At 40.7% G+C, this 18,230-nt stretch overlaps 1 protein-coding gene across 2 annotated transcripts in view; it reads right to left on the bottom strand.

The window, feature by feature from the left end:
* The window catches only part of SNX13 (sorting nexin 13), a 95,894-nt gene that overhangs the window by 4,777 nt on the left and 72,887 nt on the right, over positions 1-18,230 (bottom strand). Inside the window, exons 16-22 of one of the 2 annotated variants that reach the window (XM_072153800.1) lie at positions 15,280-15,317; positions 12,815-12,884; positions 9,546-9,721; positions 5,216-5,323; positions 4,943-5,053; positions 4,045-4,206; positions 2,428-2,499 (exon numbers count right to left, since the gene is read on the bottom strand). In XM_072153800.1, the coding sequence (XP_072009901.1) occupies positions 2,428-2,499; positions 4,045-4,206; positions 4,943-5,053; positions 5,216-5,323; positions 9,546-9,721; positions 12,815-12,884; positions 15,280-15,317 (737 nt within the window). The remainder of the gene's footprint in view (positions 1-2,427; positions 2,500-4,044; positions 4,207-4,942; positions 5,054-5,215; positions 5,324-9,545; positions 9,722-12,814; positions 12,885-15,279; positions 15,318-18,230) is intronic. The other variant, XM_072153801.1, reaches the window with a different exon arrangement.

Here is an 18,230-nt window from a genome sequence, read left to right on the forward strand (position 1 = left end):
ATGGCACAAGGATTGTTTTTCTATGTGACACAGAACAGGAGACTGTTAAAGTTACAGTGCTTAGTGTTATTTTCACATATTGCACTCCTGACAAACCTCGGGCAAAATGTAAGGGGAGATTAGCCACTTTGAATTGACAGCAGAACTGCATTACTTGATGGCATAATACAGAGGTTATAGCTATTTGCAAGAAAGCATGGAGAAAGTCTGTCATCCGAAGACAGCATGGAGAAGGAGGAGTAGGGAGCAACAGGGAAGAAGAAGCTGACATGCAATGGGCTATAAGAAGCTACATGGAAGGTTGGGGCTCGTGTAAGGGAATTGCCATTTCTATTCATGAGAAATTGGGGCCAATCATTCTAAAGGCCATAAATTCACAATGGAAGAGGTACAATGATGTCCCAGAAGATGATGACATGAATAAATTATGATGACTTTATTTTGTTAAAGGAATGTGGATTTCTGGGAATGCAAAAAAAATAAAAAATTAGAGCCAGTCTTATTTTCCGAGAAACACGGGTAATGGTATTTTAGCAATAGCAGCTCATCGCCTATTCACTTATGTGCTAGAACAATGGGCTTGTGACTCATCACTTACCAATATTTTACTAAGGTCAAGTTGCAATTTTTGTTACATAACATGTACCAACGCTGCACATGTAAGACAGGAAGAAGATGAGAAATCTGCTAGTAACAAGTGAAGCACCTGATCATTTTACAGCCATGACGAACGATCCCAAGTACTTTAATACACAGGCATTTATCAATGTGATGGTAACACATGGACGTTCATGAAGACACCCTGGAATGCTTTCATGTGACATATAAAAATTCACTGTAGAGGACAGGTGCAGATTTATGACGATGACCAATACCCATAGAATTACCAATAATCTTTCTGCTGGAAGTTCAAGTCAAAGAAAAAAAAAAAGATTTCCTATCCTAAATTGGAGAACCTTGAAGGCAGGTTTTTTTTTTTTTTTTTAAATTATTCTGAGAAAAATACATTAACAGCAGCGGAGACTTGTGTGAGCACAAAGGTGTGAAAAAGTCTGAATACTGAAGGATATTGAGCCACATTGAAGGATGTTACCATCTGAAGATCTTCATATAATAGAATGCAGCGTGAGACGTGCATTGATCTATCACTTCACAACAAAAACAACGAAATAATTAAAACAAAAAAAAAAAAAATCTGCGTTAGAGAAGGTTAGGCAGACAACCCCTATAAGAGATGAGGAACAGGACTCAAAATAAAGTGGAGCCAAATCTTAATAGGTAGCAATTTATTTCCCATGTAACTGAGAAAGACACAAAGCTCGCCTCTAGATAAAATTATCCATTGCAGAATTCCAAAAACATTGAGGGAGATTCTTGATGCCCAGAGATGAGCAAACCCGAATTTCCTGTCTGGGTGCACCCTGCACGACACAGGTATATTGCCGGATTGGCAGTCAAACAGCCAATCCAACAAATTAGAGCCCCCAGCTACCAGTCATGGCTGTGATTGGCAAAGGGGACACTCCTGGCCAATCAAAGCCATGGATAGTTTCTAAGGGGGTTAATATGCCATATTGGCAGCAATATGCCTGGGTTGTGTAGTGGCACTCGAACTCCGAACCCAAAAAGGAAATTTGGGTCCGCTGAGCTCTAATAATACCTTCTCCTCTAGTTTCCTGGCAGAGAAGGCACATAAATCTCTCCCTACCCAACCGGCTTCCTGGCTTCTCTGACCCACACACCACGTTGGGCGTGTCAGAGCGGGCAAGTCAAGCCTGGGCATGAACGCCCGGCCACCGGTGCAGAACATAGAAAAAAAAACAGATCAGACCTGGTATAAGGCGAGAACTAGCAGAGCTTGTGCCTGTACGGGCGCCGTAGCTCCGAAGGGGAAATTTTAAGACTGGCGTTTGAAACACCACTCAAATTTCCCCCTGTGTGTCCGACATACCATATGCCCAAATATATTGAAATCTTTATCCAAAGCTTTAAAGGGCTTCTTCAGGCATTTGAAAATACAGATGAGGACGAGGAGAGGTGTAAAAGGGGAGGGGGTACTTAATCAGATTTCTGCTACCAGCTACAGTTCTGTTGTCTGCAACTCAGATGATATCAACAGCCTGATAAGGAAGGCCTCTTATTGGCTGCAGCAGGTCGTATGACCACAACACTTCCAGCCCCAAGCAAGAGTGTGGAAAGATGACCAAAAAAGTGGAGGGAACCAGGAGTCTGAGTGGGGTAAGTAAGTTAGGTTTTTTTTCACTTGCACCTGTCCTGGATCCTATGAGATTTTCCAGAAATCCACAAATTTCATCCAGAATGAATTATTAAAGAGAGCAGAGACCTAAAATAAATCTGCACTCCCAGTACCTGAATAGAACTGTATATGAAACAAACCCAACAGTTAGACAACACATGTATACTCACATTGTCATCTAGTTGAGCTGACACTCGGCAATGTTCTGGATCTGAATCAGGCTTTGGTACGAGGATTGGAGCCTTAGCGATATAAAAACATAATTAAATAAATTTCAAAAATGGCTCAAAGTAGACAAAACGCTATCCAATATAAAAAACTAATATCTTTTATGCATGAGCTTGATTCTACAAACTAGAGCTGAAGATAGGGGCGTCATAAGTGACACAGCCTATAAACTTGACTCCCCTCAGGCAAAATAAGACTCTTATGTTTCACATAACTGTGGAGCAGAATATTCTTTTTTATAGGTAAACAGGCGAGATTTTACATAAAAGAGGGAATTCTAGAAAAGGTACTTTATACTCTACAGTAGGCGCTAGTAGCTTAGTAGGATACAAGACGGCAGCAAAATTCTTGTAAAGAATTTCTTTATATTTCAGAAGTGATGAGTGCGTAATAAAATGAAACTTTCATATTTTTTAATAAAGAGAAATGCTTCTTTCTCCTGTTTTTTACCTTTGTCTTGCACTTATCGTTGTGCATCAACAAATATTTTTATACAGAGAGGAGACAAACTACGAGATGTATAAGGAGGAGGAGTTAAAATTTCTAACAATAACTCCTTACAGCCCCCAATGAATTTAACTTTATAGGATTATCCCCTTACAGAGCTCAATTATGAATGAAATATCAGAACTTAAAAGCGAACCTATCACACCAGGAACCCCCCTTCTCTACAAACCACACACAGTACCTTTCAGATGTATTACACATGTTCCACTGATGCCTATATCCATGGGATTAGGGCCAGCGTTATTATTTTCTCTGTTCCAGTATTGGAAGCAGGGAGCTGGAGTGTACAGTCAAGCTAACCTCCTCCCCCTCCTTACTGACGCTGACACTGCTAATGGCTGAAGAAATTCCTGACGGTGGGGGAGCAGGTGATCAAGGGACAGTGGATCTGTGTACAGGCTCTGGAATATCAAAAATCACTCCCTCAGAAAGGTGGGGGCTGAGAGCAGTGAGAAGAAATCAACAGTGTCAGCCACAGTGAGAAAGGCGGGGTAGCTTGACTGTATACTGCAGCTCCCTGCCTCAATGACTGGAACAGAGGAATCAATAAAAGTCTTATTTTTAGAAGAATGCTGGCTCCAATCCCATGGGTAGAGGCATCAGTGGAACATGTAGGAAGACATCTAACAAGTACTGTGTGTGGTTTGTAGGAGGGTTCCCTGATGACAGGTTCTCTAAATGCTTAAATAATTTTGACTTTTCTCTGTCTACTCTTGGTGGTATTGACCCCATTCTTAGACCAATAAATATATATTTGGTAATTTTGATGATTTTTATTAATTTTTAATCTCTCTCCATCTTGGTAGTGACAGTCTTTTTACCCATCTTGTGCAGGAACACAGAAACAGAGGGACAGATCATGAGCCATGATGGGTTAAGTGCCACACCATAGAAAGTAAAATGTAAGGCTCAAATCTGATTCACAGCAGTAATAAAATCCAGTAACGTGTAAGGATATGTCATGAACTAACATAGGGTGTCATTTATTGAACAGGAATTTCTGATTTTCTTGCACAAATTTATATAAAAATGTCATTAATGAGAGTACAGACCTTAAAAAATGATTGCTTTATATCTTGTCCAATTTTTTCTGACATTTTGCCCATGTTGTCAGACATCTTATTCATTCCCTCGGCTAAGCTGTCAGGTAGGGATTTCACAGCATTGGAGACATTCCTCATTGAATTGCGCAGCGGATTTACAAACGTGTCCATCTAGGAAGAACATCCGAGTCAACATCTATAAGTGGCTTAACTTTATTATAGTTAAAGGAGTTGTCTTAATTTTAAAAATGAATCATTGATTCTTAGGATGGGAGATCAATTTAGATACATGAGGGAACGTATCCAGCGCCTCCACTATTCTGTTGGGTTAAGAGATTGGGTCGCTTGGATGAGCAGTGGTAGAGCAACACAGGCCCGTGTTGACTTGTCATTTGTCCTGTGGTTTGTGTGCACCTCAGTCCCATTCAAGTGAATTGGGCCAAGCTGCAATAATAAGCAGTTGTCTCCACAATCACTGCTGGACTTGGAGCACTCTAGTGTCCTGGTGTGCGAGATCTCTTCACTCTGTTGCTGCACAGCCCCTCACTCTGAGTTACTACTGTCATATACAAACTGAAGCCTGATACAGCAGTGACTCAGACCAGAGGGAGGGGCTGGGCTGTGCTCTAAGATCTTAAACACCAGTGGACTGGAGTGCTTCAGGTTCACCTACAATCCTGCAATGTAAATGCAGTTTTCAGAGTCCTGCTGTTACTAACATACACACAGGTATGGTTACACAGATCTCCAGGGCCAATACCCAACAATGTCTACAGCTTTGAAAAATCAGATCCGTTGATAAATTCTCTTTAAAATTTCTCTCTAGCCTTTTCCCTATGCATGTTCTGATGGACCGCTGCATTAATAATACAGCTCACAAGTTGTTTTTTTTTTATATAGTGCATACCTTTCGTGCAAAGTCCCCTTTCCCTTTATTGTAGGCTTTGTTCTCAAGAAAGTCAAATACATAAGGAGCAAGCGCAGGACAGGCCTTCAGCAACTCAGAACTTAGTAACAACTACAAGGAAAGCAAGAAAAAAAAAAAAAAAATCTTATAAATGGACAGATACTGCAAATATACTAGATACCAATCACTGATAATATCGGCCCACAGAAGGTGACCATAAATTATTAAGATAAATTAAAGGTACAACATGCTAAATCAACACAAACATCTTACCTGTAGGTACGCATTCAAATCGTTTTTTCTCTTCTCTAAAAATTCTTTATCCATGTTGTTGAAAGTCTTTTTGCCTGGCAGCTTTAGGAGCCCACCGAGGTTTTCAAACTGAAAGATGTCAACCCAAAAAAGAGAAAGGACCTTACTACAGCAGCTATACAACTACAAAAACACAAGGAATTTAAAAAACACACCGAAATAACGTTCTGTGAATGTGGTCTTGCTGACTGACCGTCTAATGAGCATAAAGCGGCTGATAAAGTGGTTAAAAAAAAACATTTCTGCTTTCTTCCACTCCGGCCCTTGGATAGTGCATGGTAATGCGTCTTCATTTCATTTATTTCTGAGCTGCAATACCAGCACAAAGCATGCTCAGCATTGTTTTGGGAAGAAAGCAGCCAAGTTTTAACCCCTTTAATGACAGATAAATGGGCACCAGGGAAACATTGACAAATATAAAGGTAGGTGGACTGGGGCAGTTGACAAGACCTGACATTGACTCCTTTAGGTGATGCATTACTGTTGTACTCATCTTACTGAATGTATAAAACTAATTGTGTAGTTCGCCACCAATAACCAGATACATGGAAGTCTTGACTACGTAGTCATTCACTACTGAGAAATGGGCAATGAGAACTCAGCGTCCAGTATTTTTATTTCTAATTATTTCTTCATATTAATATACATCAAAAGTTCAGCAATACAGAACATTCTTATGAGTTTCAGTCCAACAAATTGGCCCTGAAATGCGTAAGCGATGTTGCCTTCCATTGCTAAACTTTTAATTTTAATATAAAGATATAAAAAAGGAAACTATTTTTTGTTTTTGTTCTTTTTTTTGTTCTGGATCACGGATTCTCTTAGTTTATATACAATTCAAGGATGGAAGGGAGTTATATTTTAGGAATTCATGTTCATAAAACAATCTGGTGGGGATCCGGTTCTCACTAACTGAGGGGGCGGCAGGTTGCGCATGCTTCCTGTCCCATCCAATACAATGGGAGTGCCAGGAGTTGCGTAGCATAGCTCTTGGTGATGTTTGACATTCCCATTCATTGTTATAAGCATGACAGAGATAGCCGAGCGCTGTGTTCTGCAATTTCATACACTCCTGTAGTACTGAATGCAACAGATAGATGAATTATTTTTTTTTCTCTAGCCCCCTGCCATTTCGAAGCAATCACATATATTAGTTTCAGCACCAAATATTTTAGTCAGATGAGCTATAAGGGGTGGGACCAGGCAGACTAGCACCTCCTACCTGACAGCAGATTATTAGGATATAATTAGCATATTGGGTATAAAAACAAATGACAATGACTGCTGGTTAACAATGGGGCCAAGAAGAAAATACCCCCTGCGTCAGAAAAAGTTAAGGGGAACCTAATGAAAGATGCAAAGTACTGGTTTGATTTGATGAATTATGAAACAGACATACCTGTAGCTGTAGCTACACTGATGCAGAAACTTGTATTGTTTAATCCCGGGGTTTAATGGTTTTCCCAAAAAGGATTTATAACATACAGGACCTTGGGAAAGCTGGATTGCATTCAACCTGCCACATTACATGGAGATTCCTGAACTGTCCAGACAGGACTAATCAACCTGAACTGGATGACTCATACACAGCAGCTAGGGAGGGGGGGATTGTGTGTGCAGCGATTGATTACTTCTGCCTGTCAGGCAAAACACAGTGATAACATCATTCTATTGAGCAAAGCGAGAGGAGAAGCGCTGAGCCCCAGCCACAGAAGCGACAGAGCCTTATTATCATAATTTAATTATAGTTTTTTTCTCAGCTCAGGGACTAAACAAGATATGTTTCTGCCTCAGTGTAACTACAGCATTCTCAAGGTATGTTTGGTTCATAATGCTTGAAAACAAATGGTAGATTTCCTTTAAGCTTACTGTCACATAGAAACACAATGTAAGCGCCCAGGGGCGGGGCTCAGCCTGATCGCATGTGTGTTTTCAATTGAAACACATGCGATTGGCAATAAACACCCAGTGTTTTGCATGTACATAATGATGCATGTGTGATCGGGCAGAGCCCCACTCCAGTGCTTGCGATGTGTCTCTGAACAGACGGTTAAAAAAAAAATAATCAAATTTGCATTAATCATGACCCTCTACAACCATTTGCTGCCCCCGGTTGTTTCTTGCTCCGCTATTTCCTCTGAGATGTTTCATAAAATCTATGGCACAGGTTCCTGACCAAGCCCGGTCGCAGATGTGATAATAACGTAACGCCACTGTACTATTCATAGCCTTGAAACCAATGACAACAGGTAAAATATTCCACGTGCTGGGTTACAAGGTAATGGAGATAAAGTGTTAGGCTGATTTTATACATTGTTAAACGAGTACTGGATTCAGTGGGTGGGAAAAGTAACTAAGCCGAGAGATCAGGGGTTTATGGACAGCTGGAAGTAGGATCTGCATTCACATTGCCTCATCTACTTTAACTACGGATCTGGAGAGGTCACTTTAGGTTCAGAACACGTTTCTTAAGATTTGCCACTTTTCCAGCACCGAAATTAAACCGACCAGCTTAGTGCATGGAATAGAGAATAAAATGCCTCTTCCACGTGGTATTTGAGACAGGGACAAGTCATTTCCCATAGTGGTTAATGTGAGTTAAGCTATTAACACACTACAAAATACATGATCCGGTGGTGGAGAGTCAGTCCATCACGGCAACTCCTTATCTCGGTTTACAAGTTTGTATAACAATATATGGGAGCCAATAAAAGGCATATTTCTGGTGGCACAAAGCAATGCCTACAGCTGTCACAGCTCAGACCCCACAGACCCATAATCTGTTGGCCAAAGCCTAGACACTCGATTCCCAAGCTCAGTTTTTAACTTTCTAAGCCCTGTGACCAATACAACAAAATGATTTGAGCCACTGTTCCCCAGCCATTCAGTTGCGCTTCTCAGCTTTAGTGCCGAAATGATCTGGTTACAAAATAAATAGGATTGAACTTCACTGCCGAGCTGCGGGATACTTTCCTGCCTAACACACAAGACAGTGAAAAAGAATAATAAAACAAAACAAAAAAAAAAACAACTGATCAGCGATCACTACAGATCTAGGATATTCATGCTGCACTCTAGTAACTCCACCAAAGGTTTACCACCACCTCTGTTTTATGGTAGATGGGAAAGGGAATGGTTGGAACAGGAATGCATCCAGGGAAAATCCTCAGCACAATATCGGCCAAGGCATGTGGAGAATTTATTAATACATCTAATATTGATGAAGACTTCTGTAGAAGGTCCTAAACGTCTTTCAATGTAGCAGGGTGAAATCTACAGCAAATCCACAACGATCCCCAATGGTAACAACCAGAGGACAATGCAGGAGCACCTACCCCTCCCACTGTGCAAGATCAAACCAAGCAGAGAGAGAGACTGGGCAAAGTGCTGAGGGAGCAGGGGGTAGATGGACAGTGTAACAGCTTGTGAAGCCAGAGCTTGGAGGGGCTCCACAGAGCCCTTCATGCAAATTAGCATAATTTTAAAGTTGGTTTTAAAAGGAAGCAGGCCAAGGATAACATATAAGAAGATTATCACAGTCACGGTGCCTGATCCATGACTAAGTGTCTCTGGTTTATCATCATGGATTTTTATTTCCTATAAGCCATGTTTCCATTCTGGACTGCATGCTTGTTGGGATACATGTACATACACACTTGAATACTATCGAATACCCTTGCTCCCTTGTTAAGCATTAAGTAATTGTTTTTTATAACCAGCAAAAGAACATGATTTCAAGGGGATCTTAAAGCGTAACTAAACTTTATACAAAAATGTACAAATGAACAGTGCAGATGAGAACAGTAATATTAATAAGTAATAGTAATACTTTGTAATATAAGAAACATGTTCCTGTGTCCCTCTGCCTTTCTTCCTTAAGCAGTTTGTTTAAATCAGCTTTCTGTTCTGACAGCTGAGAGATAAAACAGCCTCATAAAGTGTGTAATAACTATTTTCAGAGAAGCTGAATCATTAGAGTACATATGTTATAGGTATGGAAAGAGTTAATCATTAGCCTCCTTATCTGTCTAAAGTGGACAGACCTCAGAAGGCTTTCAGATACACTGCTCACTACAAGAAAAAGAGCAAAAAAAAAAAAACACATACCATTATCACCTGCTCTATTCATTTGCTTCAAAAGCTTAGTTACTCTTTCATATCCATTTACATGCCTGATATGTATATCCATATGGCTTGTATATTTCATAACTGACTAACTGGGGTACAGTCCTGTTTTGACAAGGATGTGCAGGGTCTTCCTATATCCACCATATAAGAGCCTGGTCCATACCTGCTCAGTGATCCGCATGTGGAAATCATGGAAGTCACTGTAACGTCGATATGTTTTCCATATTTCTTCAATGCCATCCAGGCCTCGTCGCTGGACAGTGATGGCATACAGTGCATAGGTTTTCCCATGTTCATTACAAACTCCTGCCACAGCATATGGGTCACAGTCAACATGAACTGGTAGGTTACAATATACAGGGACAAATGCACATACAAAAAGGGATAGAAGAAAGAGCGTGAAATGGCAGGTGGAATGAACAGAAAACAAAATCAGACAATCCTGCGCTCCTATGCTTTACAATACATGAAGTCTACCCGTAGTATACAGAGGGAACGTGGACATGATGTGGGTCACCCCAATAAGGAGAAAATCTAAAGGTAATATTATATATTAAAAGGGTCTGGCAGTGTCAAATATCTAAGCTTATTGGCCTCTATTGATAAGAATTTGATGCTGTTCTTGTCCTGAAAAGAAATTCATTTACTGAAGCTAAAAATGCCGGAGGATGGTGACCGGATAGTCAATCACGATCTTTATATTAGGTGTATACTGGGATTAATTCCTTGTATCGGGCCTGTTCATGATGGTTTGTTGCTAGTTAGATCTAGTTAGTCAGCAATGTGAGCAGTAAGTGGTTAAATACATAGGACAGAGGTCCACTTAAAGGGGATAGCCACTAATACAAAACTTTACCAGTGTAAGTACAAGTCCCTAATATGGTCACCCGTATTATACTTATCTAGATAAGTCTTCTGCGTAACCACCAGGAACTATGGGTAACACGACCAACCAACAACAGGGCCCGAGACGCTTGACACGCCCCTCCAACCAATGACATGAGAATGGTGATCACAGAGGGGCGTGTAGACAATAACTGCACAGTGGCCTTCAGCTGCAGGAAGCCAGCAAGATAGATGACGTCACAGGAAGTCCCGAGTCCAACTCCCCATGGCCCCCCACCAGCTTTAGAGTCTTATACCGACCCTAGTAAAGTTATGTATTAGTGGCCAATCCTTAACTGGGGTGGTTTCAAAAATCAAGTACAGAAATATTCATAAAGCCTATGTGAATGCTGTGTCATATTTCATTGTAAAATAAATTGTTGGACGTTACTAAACCATTTCATATAAATATATAGCAGATTATCCGCTTTAGGAGATGAAACTGGCATTGAGAACTTTTTTTTTTTTTTTGAAGTGTTAGATAAAGTAAGAAAAGTTTCAAGCGTTTCAAGAATGTGTTGGCTTTTCATCCGCTCAGACAGTGAACACATACTTCATATCAAGCTGCCGGTGTCATCTTTCTTATGGTATTTGACTCGCCTATTAAAAGATTTATGGGCCAGGAAAACATTTAGCACTGTCAAGTAATGATAATGTACTGAGACTAAGTGCACTTAAGATACTGACCAGCAGAACCTGTATATGTATTCAGAGGGGGGCTGTCATGAGATGGTGTAAAAATATGTGCCCAAAGTGTCTTCTGCCCTGGTCTCAGACCCAAATGTTGACTAGTGATGTAAAAAACAGCAATGGAAATCTTGTATTTGCCATAAATAACATAATATATATATTATATATCATGTATATACACTCGTATAGTATGGATTTATAGGTTTAGCACATTATCTATCAAATGTAGTCCCTCCCTAAGATTCTCACATAGTATGACCCAAAAACCAGGTTTCAATTACAAACCCCTTGAGAATATAAGGGTAATGTAGACAATGAATAAACTGTGGGCATCTTACCCTTAAAGGATAACTAAACAATCGCCAAAATTGCAGGTGAATAGCGCATTGATAATAAAAAGCTGTGTAATATAATTTCTTAGAGAACTCTGCCCTTGTCTCCTCCTTTTCCTCCCTTTTTCTTCCTTAATCAGTTTGTGCAAATCATCTTTCTGTCCTGTATCCACTGATAGCTGAGAGATAAAGGAGCCTGATAAAATGTCTAATGAGTTAACTTGTTACAGACAGTCCCTGGATAATCTAATATCTGCAGAGAGCTGAATCATCAAGGGGAAAATGCTTTATATATGGAAAGAATTAATAATTAGCCTCCTTATCTGTCTGAAGCAGATGGACCTAAGAAGTCTATCAAACTGCTCACTATAGGAGAAAGAGCAGAAAACAACACCGAAAAGCTACTTTACATGATAAAGTATATTACAAAGTTTAACAAAATCGCTTGCACAGTGATTTTCTAGCGATTGCTGAACAGACTCCTACAGCGACTTCTGGTAGCTTATTCCGGAGCAGTTTTTAAAAAATGATGGCCAGAGTCTCAAATTATAAATTGTGACTGCATATTTTATGTGATTTAGAGTAAATTTAGGAATACAACTGCACTCTTGATAAAGACCTACCATTTTATGGACTCTTTCCTTTTGACTGCTTTATAAAAAATAAATAAAATAAAAATAAATTAAAAAAAATGGTGAATAAATGGAGATATGGGCAATATATACCGTTTCAGGGTTCACCGCCAGCTATAACCATTTTTATATTCGATAGATTGGGATTTTTGGGACACAGCAAAAACCAACATGTTCATGTTTTATTTATAATATGAGTTCTAGGGTAGGGGGTGATTTAAACATTTACATTAAGAAAAAAAAATTATACTGTATATGTTAACCCCTTAGGGTAGTTTAACCCTATGGGATCTGATCTCTCTGTCCATATACTGCAATACTACAGTATCAAAAATAAAATATTTGATCAAGACTAGGTGGGTGGAGAATTAAATAACCTCCTGTAGATTAAGGTAAAGAGAAATAATAAATGGAAATTTTGGAGATCTGCTACACCACTATACTCAGGCTATACATGAATAAGTATTTGTTAAACTTAAGAAAACGTGAAGGCTCTGAAAATGACCACATATCTCTTATCGATGTATTTTTGATTTTAATGTTGGTATTTGAGCTTTGGATTAAAAATAATGCAAATTTAATTACCATGTTACATATGTATATGGAAAATTGCATCTGTTGGATTGGCGGAGTCATGTCCCATGTAATATTGGTGATGTATATCTATTCTTATATTTCTGTTTGCGGTTATGAAGAAGTAAATCTTACTAGTCAAGTCAAATTTATAGCTAAAAGTAGTCTTCTAAAACCAGAGCTTGGTGAAAAGAAATGTGAAAGGATGACAGATGTGTGCGCATAAGAGACAAATAATAGACAGACTAAATACAGGAATGCTGGAGGTGAAAAAGAAACCAAAAAAAAAAAAATATATGAAAAATAATACAATCTCTCACCAGTGTCGGAAATAAATGCGTGAATTTGTACCAGCTCTTCAGTGGTGACGTTTGACAAGTCATCCAGAGACTAAAAAAACAACAAATTATGACAATTAGAGAAAAATGACATTTTATCATACATACAATCTATGAATCATAGAATTACTCAAAAAAAAAAAAAAAAATTTTTTTTTTTTTTCCATAACAGAACTAATACTTTATGCCACCTCTTCCCTTTTACAGTGCTGAAAATTGTGGGACTCCGTGACCTTCAGAATGACCTTTCCCCCCAATTCATTGCCTGTTCTGTTTATTGTAACGGAGTGACACAGGGGAGCTGTATTATTTGAGTAGGCATTTACTCCAGACATGGAGCCGGGCCAGAAACAACTAATCTGCTAGTGTTCAAACACCTGCAAAAGCACGGGCGTCCCAGAATAGCACTAAACATTACACAGCCAGAGGAATCACAGATTCCTACATATACGCACTATTGTTTCCCGGACCTCATACCAACACCAATGCTTCCTTCTCACTCAGTGAAACGCTCCTTTCATCATCAATAACACAAGAATGCCATTCACAGGGGCAAGCGGACACTTTCCTTCACCGGAGAGGTCAGCTAACGACATCATGAGTGACGGATATAATTTCTTATGGTCAACACATCGGTCTACTAAAAATACAGCGCCTCGTACACGGGGGCTCCGGAGGCCACAAGTGATGGATTTTCAGCTTTCTACTCAGTTTTACACAAACAATGTAAAAAAAAAAAAACAGATTCATTCATGTAAAGCAATAATGAAGATCAGAGACCATTAAGGCAAGAATAAAGGTAATGAAAAATAATAATCTTTACCGGCATTTCAAAGAAAGAGACAAAAAAACTAATAAAAAGACTTAAAGCAATTGTTACCATTTCATTATGCAAGATCCAGACATGGGAAATAAAGAAAAATACCTCTACAGATTAAACCCCATTGGGCAACTAAATATTAAAGGGAACCTGTCAGCCCTGACAACTAAAAGAACCCCAGACAGGACCTTATAGAGGACTGTACAGGTGTCTCCAAGTTTCTAATGTGGTTCATGTACGTTGTAGTTGTGGTCTAAAAAAAAAAAACACTTAATCCCCATGTTTTGTTTGGGTTATCCAGTTAAGAAGACGGGAGAGCTCTCAAGCCTCCTCAAAACCGCTCTGGCCCGGACTTCACACCCCATCCACACTACACTCAAGTTGAAATTCCCATGTGGTGCGCCTAATTGTTCGGCGCTAGCCTGCACATCCACGATGGGCACCGCATCACATAAGGGATGTGGCCGTGAAGATCCAGGGAGCTTTACTACATCCGAGTGCCCCCCACCTCCTTGACTGGTCAAACGAAACAAGACATGGGGATTTTAAAGTAGTTTTTGGACCAAAGCTGCAACGTACATGGGCCTCATTATAGACATTGAGGCAGCAGTATAAGGTACTATCTGGGGTCCAATTCCTTAGTTGGAGGAGACAGATTTATTACAGATATTATCTGGCGCAATCTGCACTGCTATGGAAAGTGTGGACACAGTTGCACCCATTTCTTTGAGCTGCACTTTCCATCATACACCCAGCAAAATTGTGTAGAGTCACCCCTTTAGGTGCACAGATTTCAGAAGTGACGGACAAAGTGCAGCCGAGACTTGGCGCCAACACTTCATAAATACACGTGCAGGCCACAAAGACGTTCTATTTAGTGCAAAGTTAGACAAAAACCGTGGCAGACACAATGATGTATCAGGGCCATAGACTGCGGTGCCAATTTTTAATGCTATTAAATAACGGAATGTGAAACACCTGCCAACCGCAAGTGTGAACTTAGCTTTAGTGTACATCAGTTATCTGTGTCTTAAAAGGTTAGAAACACTCATTTAAGCAGATTTATGAGGACTATCACAGGTTTCAAGCAAAAACTGTTTTTACCCCATAATAGATTCAATAATAATGGGTACATAGTTTTAAAGCTATACCACAATTTTTTTTGGGGTGAGGGGGGTATAATTTTCACCAAAACAAACTATAGATTTTCACTTTAGTGTAAATAAGGGCTAGATAATCAATTACTTCCAAGTGTGACAAATTGTTATACATTTATTTTTGAGCATTTTAATGTGTCTTGTGTTTTACCATTCATACACAATGAATTGTGTTGGTCTCTAGTCTAAAGGCGCTGTCACGCATTGCGTTCTTGGAGTGTTTTTGTATGTTTACCATGCGTTTGGCTGGTTTTAATCAGTTTATATTAAATTCTAGAAGTGTAGGCAGCTGTGATACGGATTTAAACCAGCCAAACGCATGCGATTTCAGTCCGTTTAAAAATGGACCAAGAACGCAGTGTGACAGCACCCCTAACGGGTGAGCAAACATAAATCCTGGACCTGGCATCAGAACAGGGTTATGCTAAAATAGATTACTGGGAAAAAAAAATAACGTAAGAATTACATACCAAATTAATGCTGCCCGTAGGTGATCCATTAAAGGACTCTATGGGAAAAGGGGAAAAAAGTTTTAGATCGCAGAGGGTTAATCAATGGTCATTACAACAAAGACTAAAAATCCCATAAACTAAAACATTAAAAATAGAAGAATTTACAGCACACACCCAACCACACAAAGTGTAATCCCCTATAGGTCTCCAACATAAACATCACTATAAAGATGCACGTGCACCTGCAACACAGTCATTGACAGTAATGAGACTACGTAGATCATATCATGTAACAACAATGCTCATTGTATGCTAGAGGATTACTGTATATATAGGACATCTACCACCAAGATCAGGGATTGTAAACCAAGCACACTAACATGCTGGTGTGCGCCCCCTCTGGAAGGATCCACTCCTCTTTTAGCTTCTTATGCCCTTGTTTTTACAAAAAAAAAAAAGATAAAAAATTATGCAAATGGACCCGAGGGGCTCCGGGCTCAAGTAACAGCTATAGGGCCCAAAGCCACTCAGGCTCATTTTTGTTTGTAAAAACAAGGGAATCTAAAAGAAGAGTGGATCCTTGCAGAGGGGGCACACACCAGCATGTACGTGTGCTTGGTTTACTATCCTTGATCCTGGTGGTAACTGTCCTTTAACACTTTAAGTATCCAAGATATTTCGGTATTGAGGAGAACACCAGAAAATGCTATGTTTTGGTTGCTTTCTCTTCGCATTCCAGCAGTTAAATTTATTACTTTGATGATGAGGTTGTATACTATGAACAAAAGACTAAATGCTTTATACTTTCAGCAATCTAAAGGAAATAAAAGTAAGACATTTTGTCCATCTAAAGTTTCAGAAAGAGTTACACATTGTTCTTGAAGAGCTGTGCAACCACACCTTAGTGTGTATTGTTAGTAGCAGCTGAATTGTAGCTGGACTTCAAGCACTTTGGTGCACTCATGTGTTAAATCTCCCCCTTGTAGCAGCTTCTGTTTAAATACTACAGCAGTAACTCAGTGAAGAGAGGCAGTGCTGCAGTACATTGAAGAGAACACACACAGCAGTGTGCTCAAAGTCCTGCTTCAATCCTGGAATATAAATACATATTTTTTTTTTTTTTTTTTTTTTTTTTTTTTTACAGTGCTGACATTACAGACGGCACACACAAAGGAATGGTTAGACAGCTCTCCAGGACTGCTACTCAACTCTGTATGGTCACTGTAGACAGTTTCCCTTTAAGGGATTCGACCTAGACTTTCAAACTGATGGCACACCCTCAGAATATTAGCACTCACCAGTTATTTTAGCTAAAATATAAGGACCAAAGGATCCTAGCAAATGGACTATAAAAAAGGACTATAGACTTTCCTCGACTTTACATAACTTTAACCTGAAATATAATTAACAATCTTAGAAAATCCTTACATTTTTAAGAAACCCCATGTGCCCCCTCCCCCCTCCAAATTTGCAAATATGCCTGGTCACTACAACCTTTACATGCCTCATCATTAAGGGATTTAGCATCTAAAAATGTATATATCTAGATATTGGCCACTAGAGGGCAGTACAACACAAGGAATGTGCCATCCCATAGAGGAATGATGAAGCACTGTGCTCAGTCACTAAATCTTAGAGAGAATATCACAAAATTGGAGAATAAATGGCAGATAAACATATAACCTTTGAATGAATCAATTGACGCCGGGGCAGGTAGGTATTCTTGAATTAATAGATCCATATACCAGAAAATGCTGCGAGAAGGTGATCGTAAGATAAAGGATTCATAAAATAAATCTGATATCTTTTATCTAACAAGTTTACTGCTGTCTGGGATATAAAAGACAGAAAAATAAATTTCTTCTGTATTTGTTAATTAAGTAAGGTGAAGTTCACACCTGTGTTCAATTTACATTTTCAGTTTCATTACGCTTTTGAAGTGTACCGGAAAGCCCAGTGACGGTGTGAATCTGACAGAAATAGCCTGGTCTGGGAGGGGAGGAGAGCGGCATCAGCCATAGCCTGGGAGGGGAGGAGAGCGGCATCAGCCATAGCCTGGTCTAGGGGAGGAGCTGAACGGCATCAGCCATAGCCTGGGAGGGGAGGAGAGCGGCATCAGCCATAGCCTGGTCTAGGGGAGGAGAGCGGCATCAGCCATAGCCTGGTCTAGGGGAGGAGAGCGGCATCAGCCATAGCCTGGTCTAGGGGAGGAGGTGAGCGGCATCAGCCATAGCCTGGTCTAGGGGAGGAGGTGAGCGGCATCAGCCATAGCCTGGTCTAGGGGAGGAGAGCGGCATCAGCCATAGCCTGGTCTAGGGGAGGAGAGCGGCATCAGCCATAGCCTGGTCTAGGGGAGGAGGGCGGCATCAGCCATAGCCTGGTCTAGGGGAGGAGGTGAGCGGCATCAGCCATAGCCTGGTCTAGGGGAGGAGGTGAGCGGCATCAGCCATAGCCTGGTCGGGGAGGAGAGCGGCATCAGCCATAGCCTGGTCTAGGGGAGGAGGTGAGCGGCATCAGCCATAGCCTGGTCTAGGGGAGGAGGTGAGCGGCATCAGCCATAGCCTGGTCTAGGGGAGGAGGTGAGCGGCATCAGCCATAGCCTGGTCTGGGGGAGGAGGTGAGCGGCATCAGCCATAGCCTGGTCTGCGGGGGGGGGGGGGAAGGAGGTGAGCGGCATCAGCCATAGCCTGGTCTAGGGGAGGAGGTGAGCGGCATGAGCCATAGCCTGGTCTGGGGGAGGAGGTGAGCGGCATCAGCCATAGCCTGGTCTGGGGGAGGAGGTGAGCGGCATCAGCCATAGCCTGGTCTGGGGGAGGAGGAGAGCAGCATCAGTCATAGCCTGGTCTGGGGGAGGAGGTGAGCGGCATCAGCCATAGCCTGGTCTGGGGGAGGAGGTGAGCGGCATCAGCCATAGCCTGGTCTGGGGGAGGAGGAGAGCAGCATCAGTCATAGCCTGGTCTGGGGGAGGA

The sequence above is a fragment of the Engystomops pustulosus genome, chromosome 5 (assembly GCF_040894005.1).
Source record: "Engystomops pustulosus chromosome 5, aEngPut4.maternal, whole genome shotgun sequence".
NCBI classification, from domain to species: domain Eukaryota; kingdom Metazoa; phylum Chordata; class Amphibia; order Anura; family Leptodactylidae; genus Engystomops; species Engystomops pustulosus.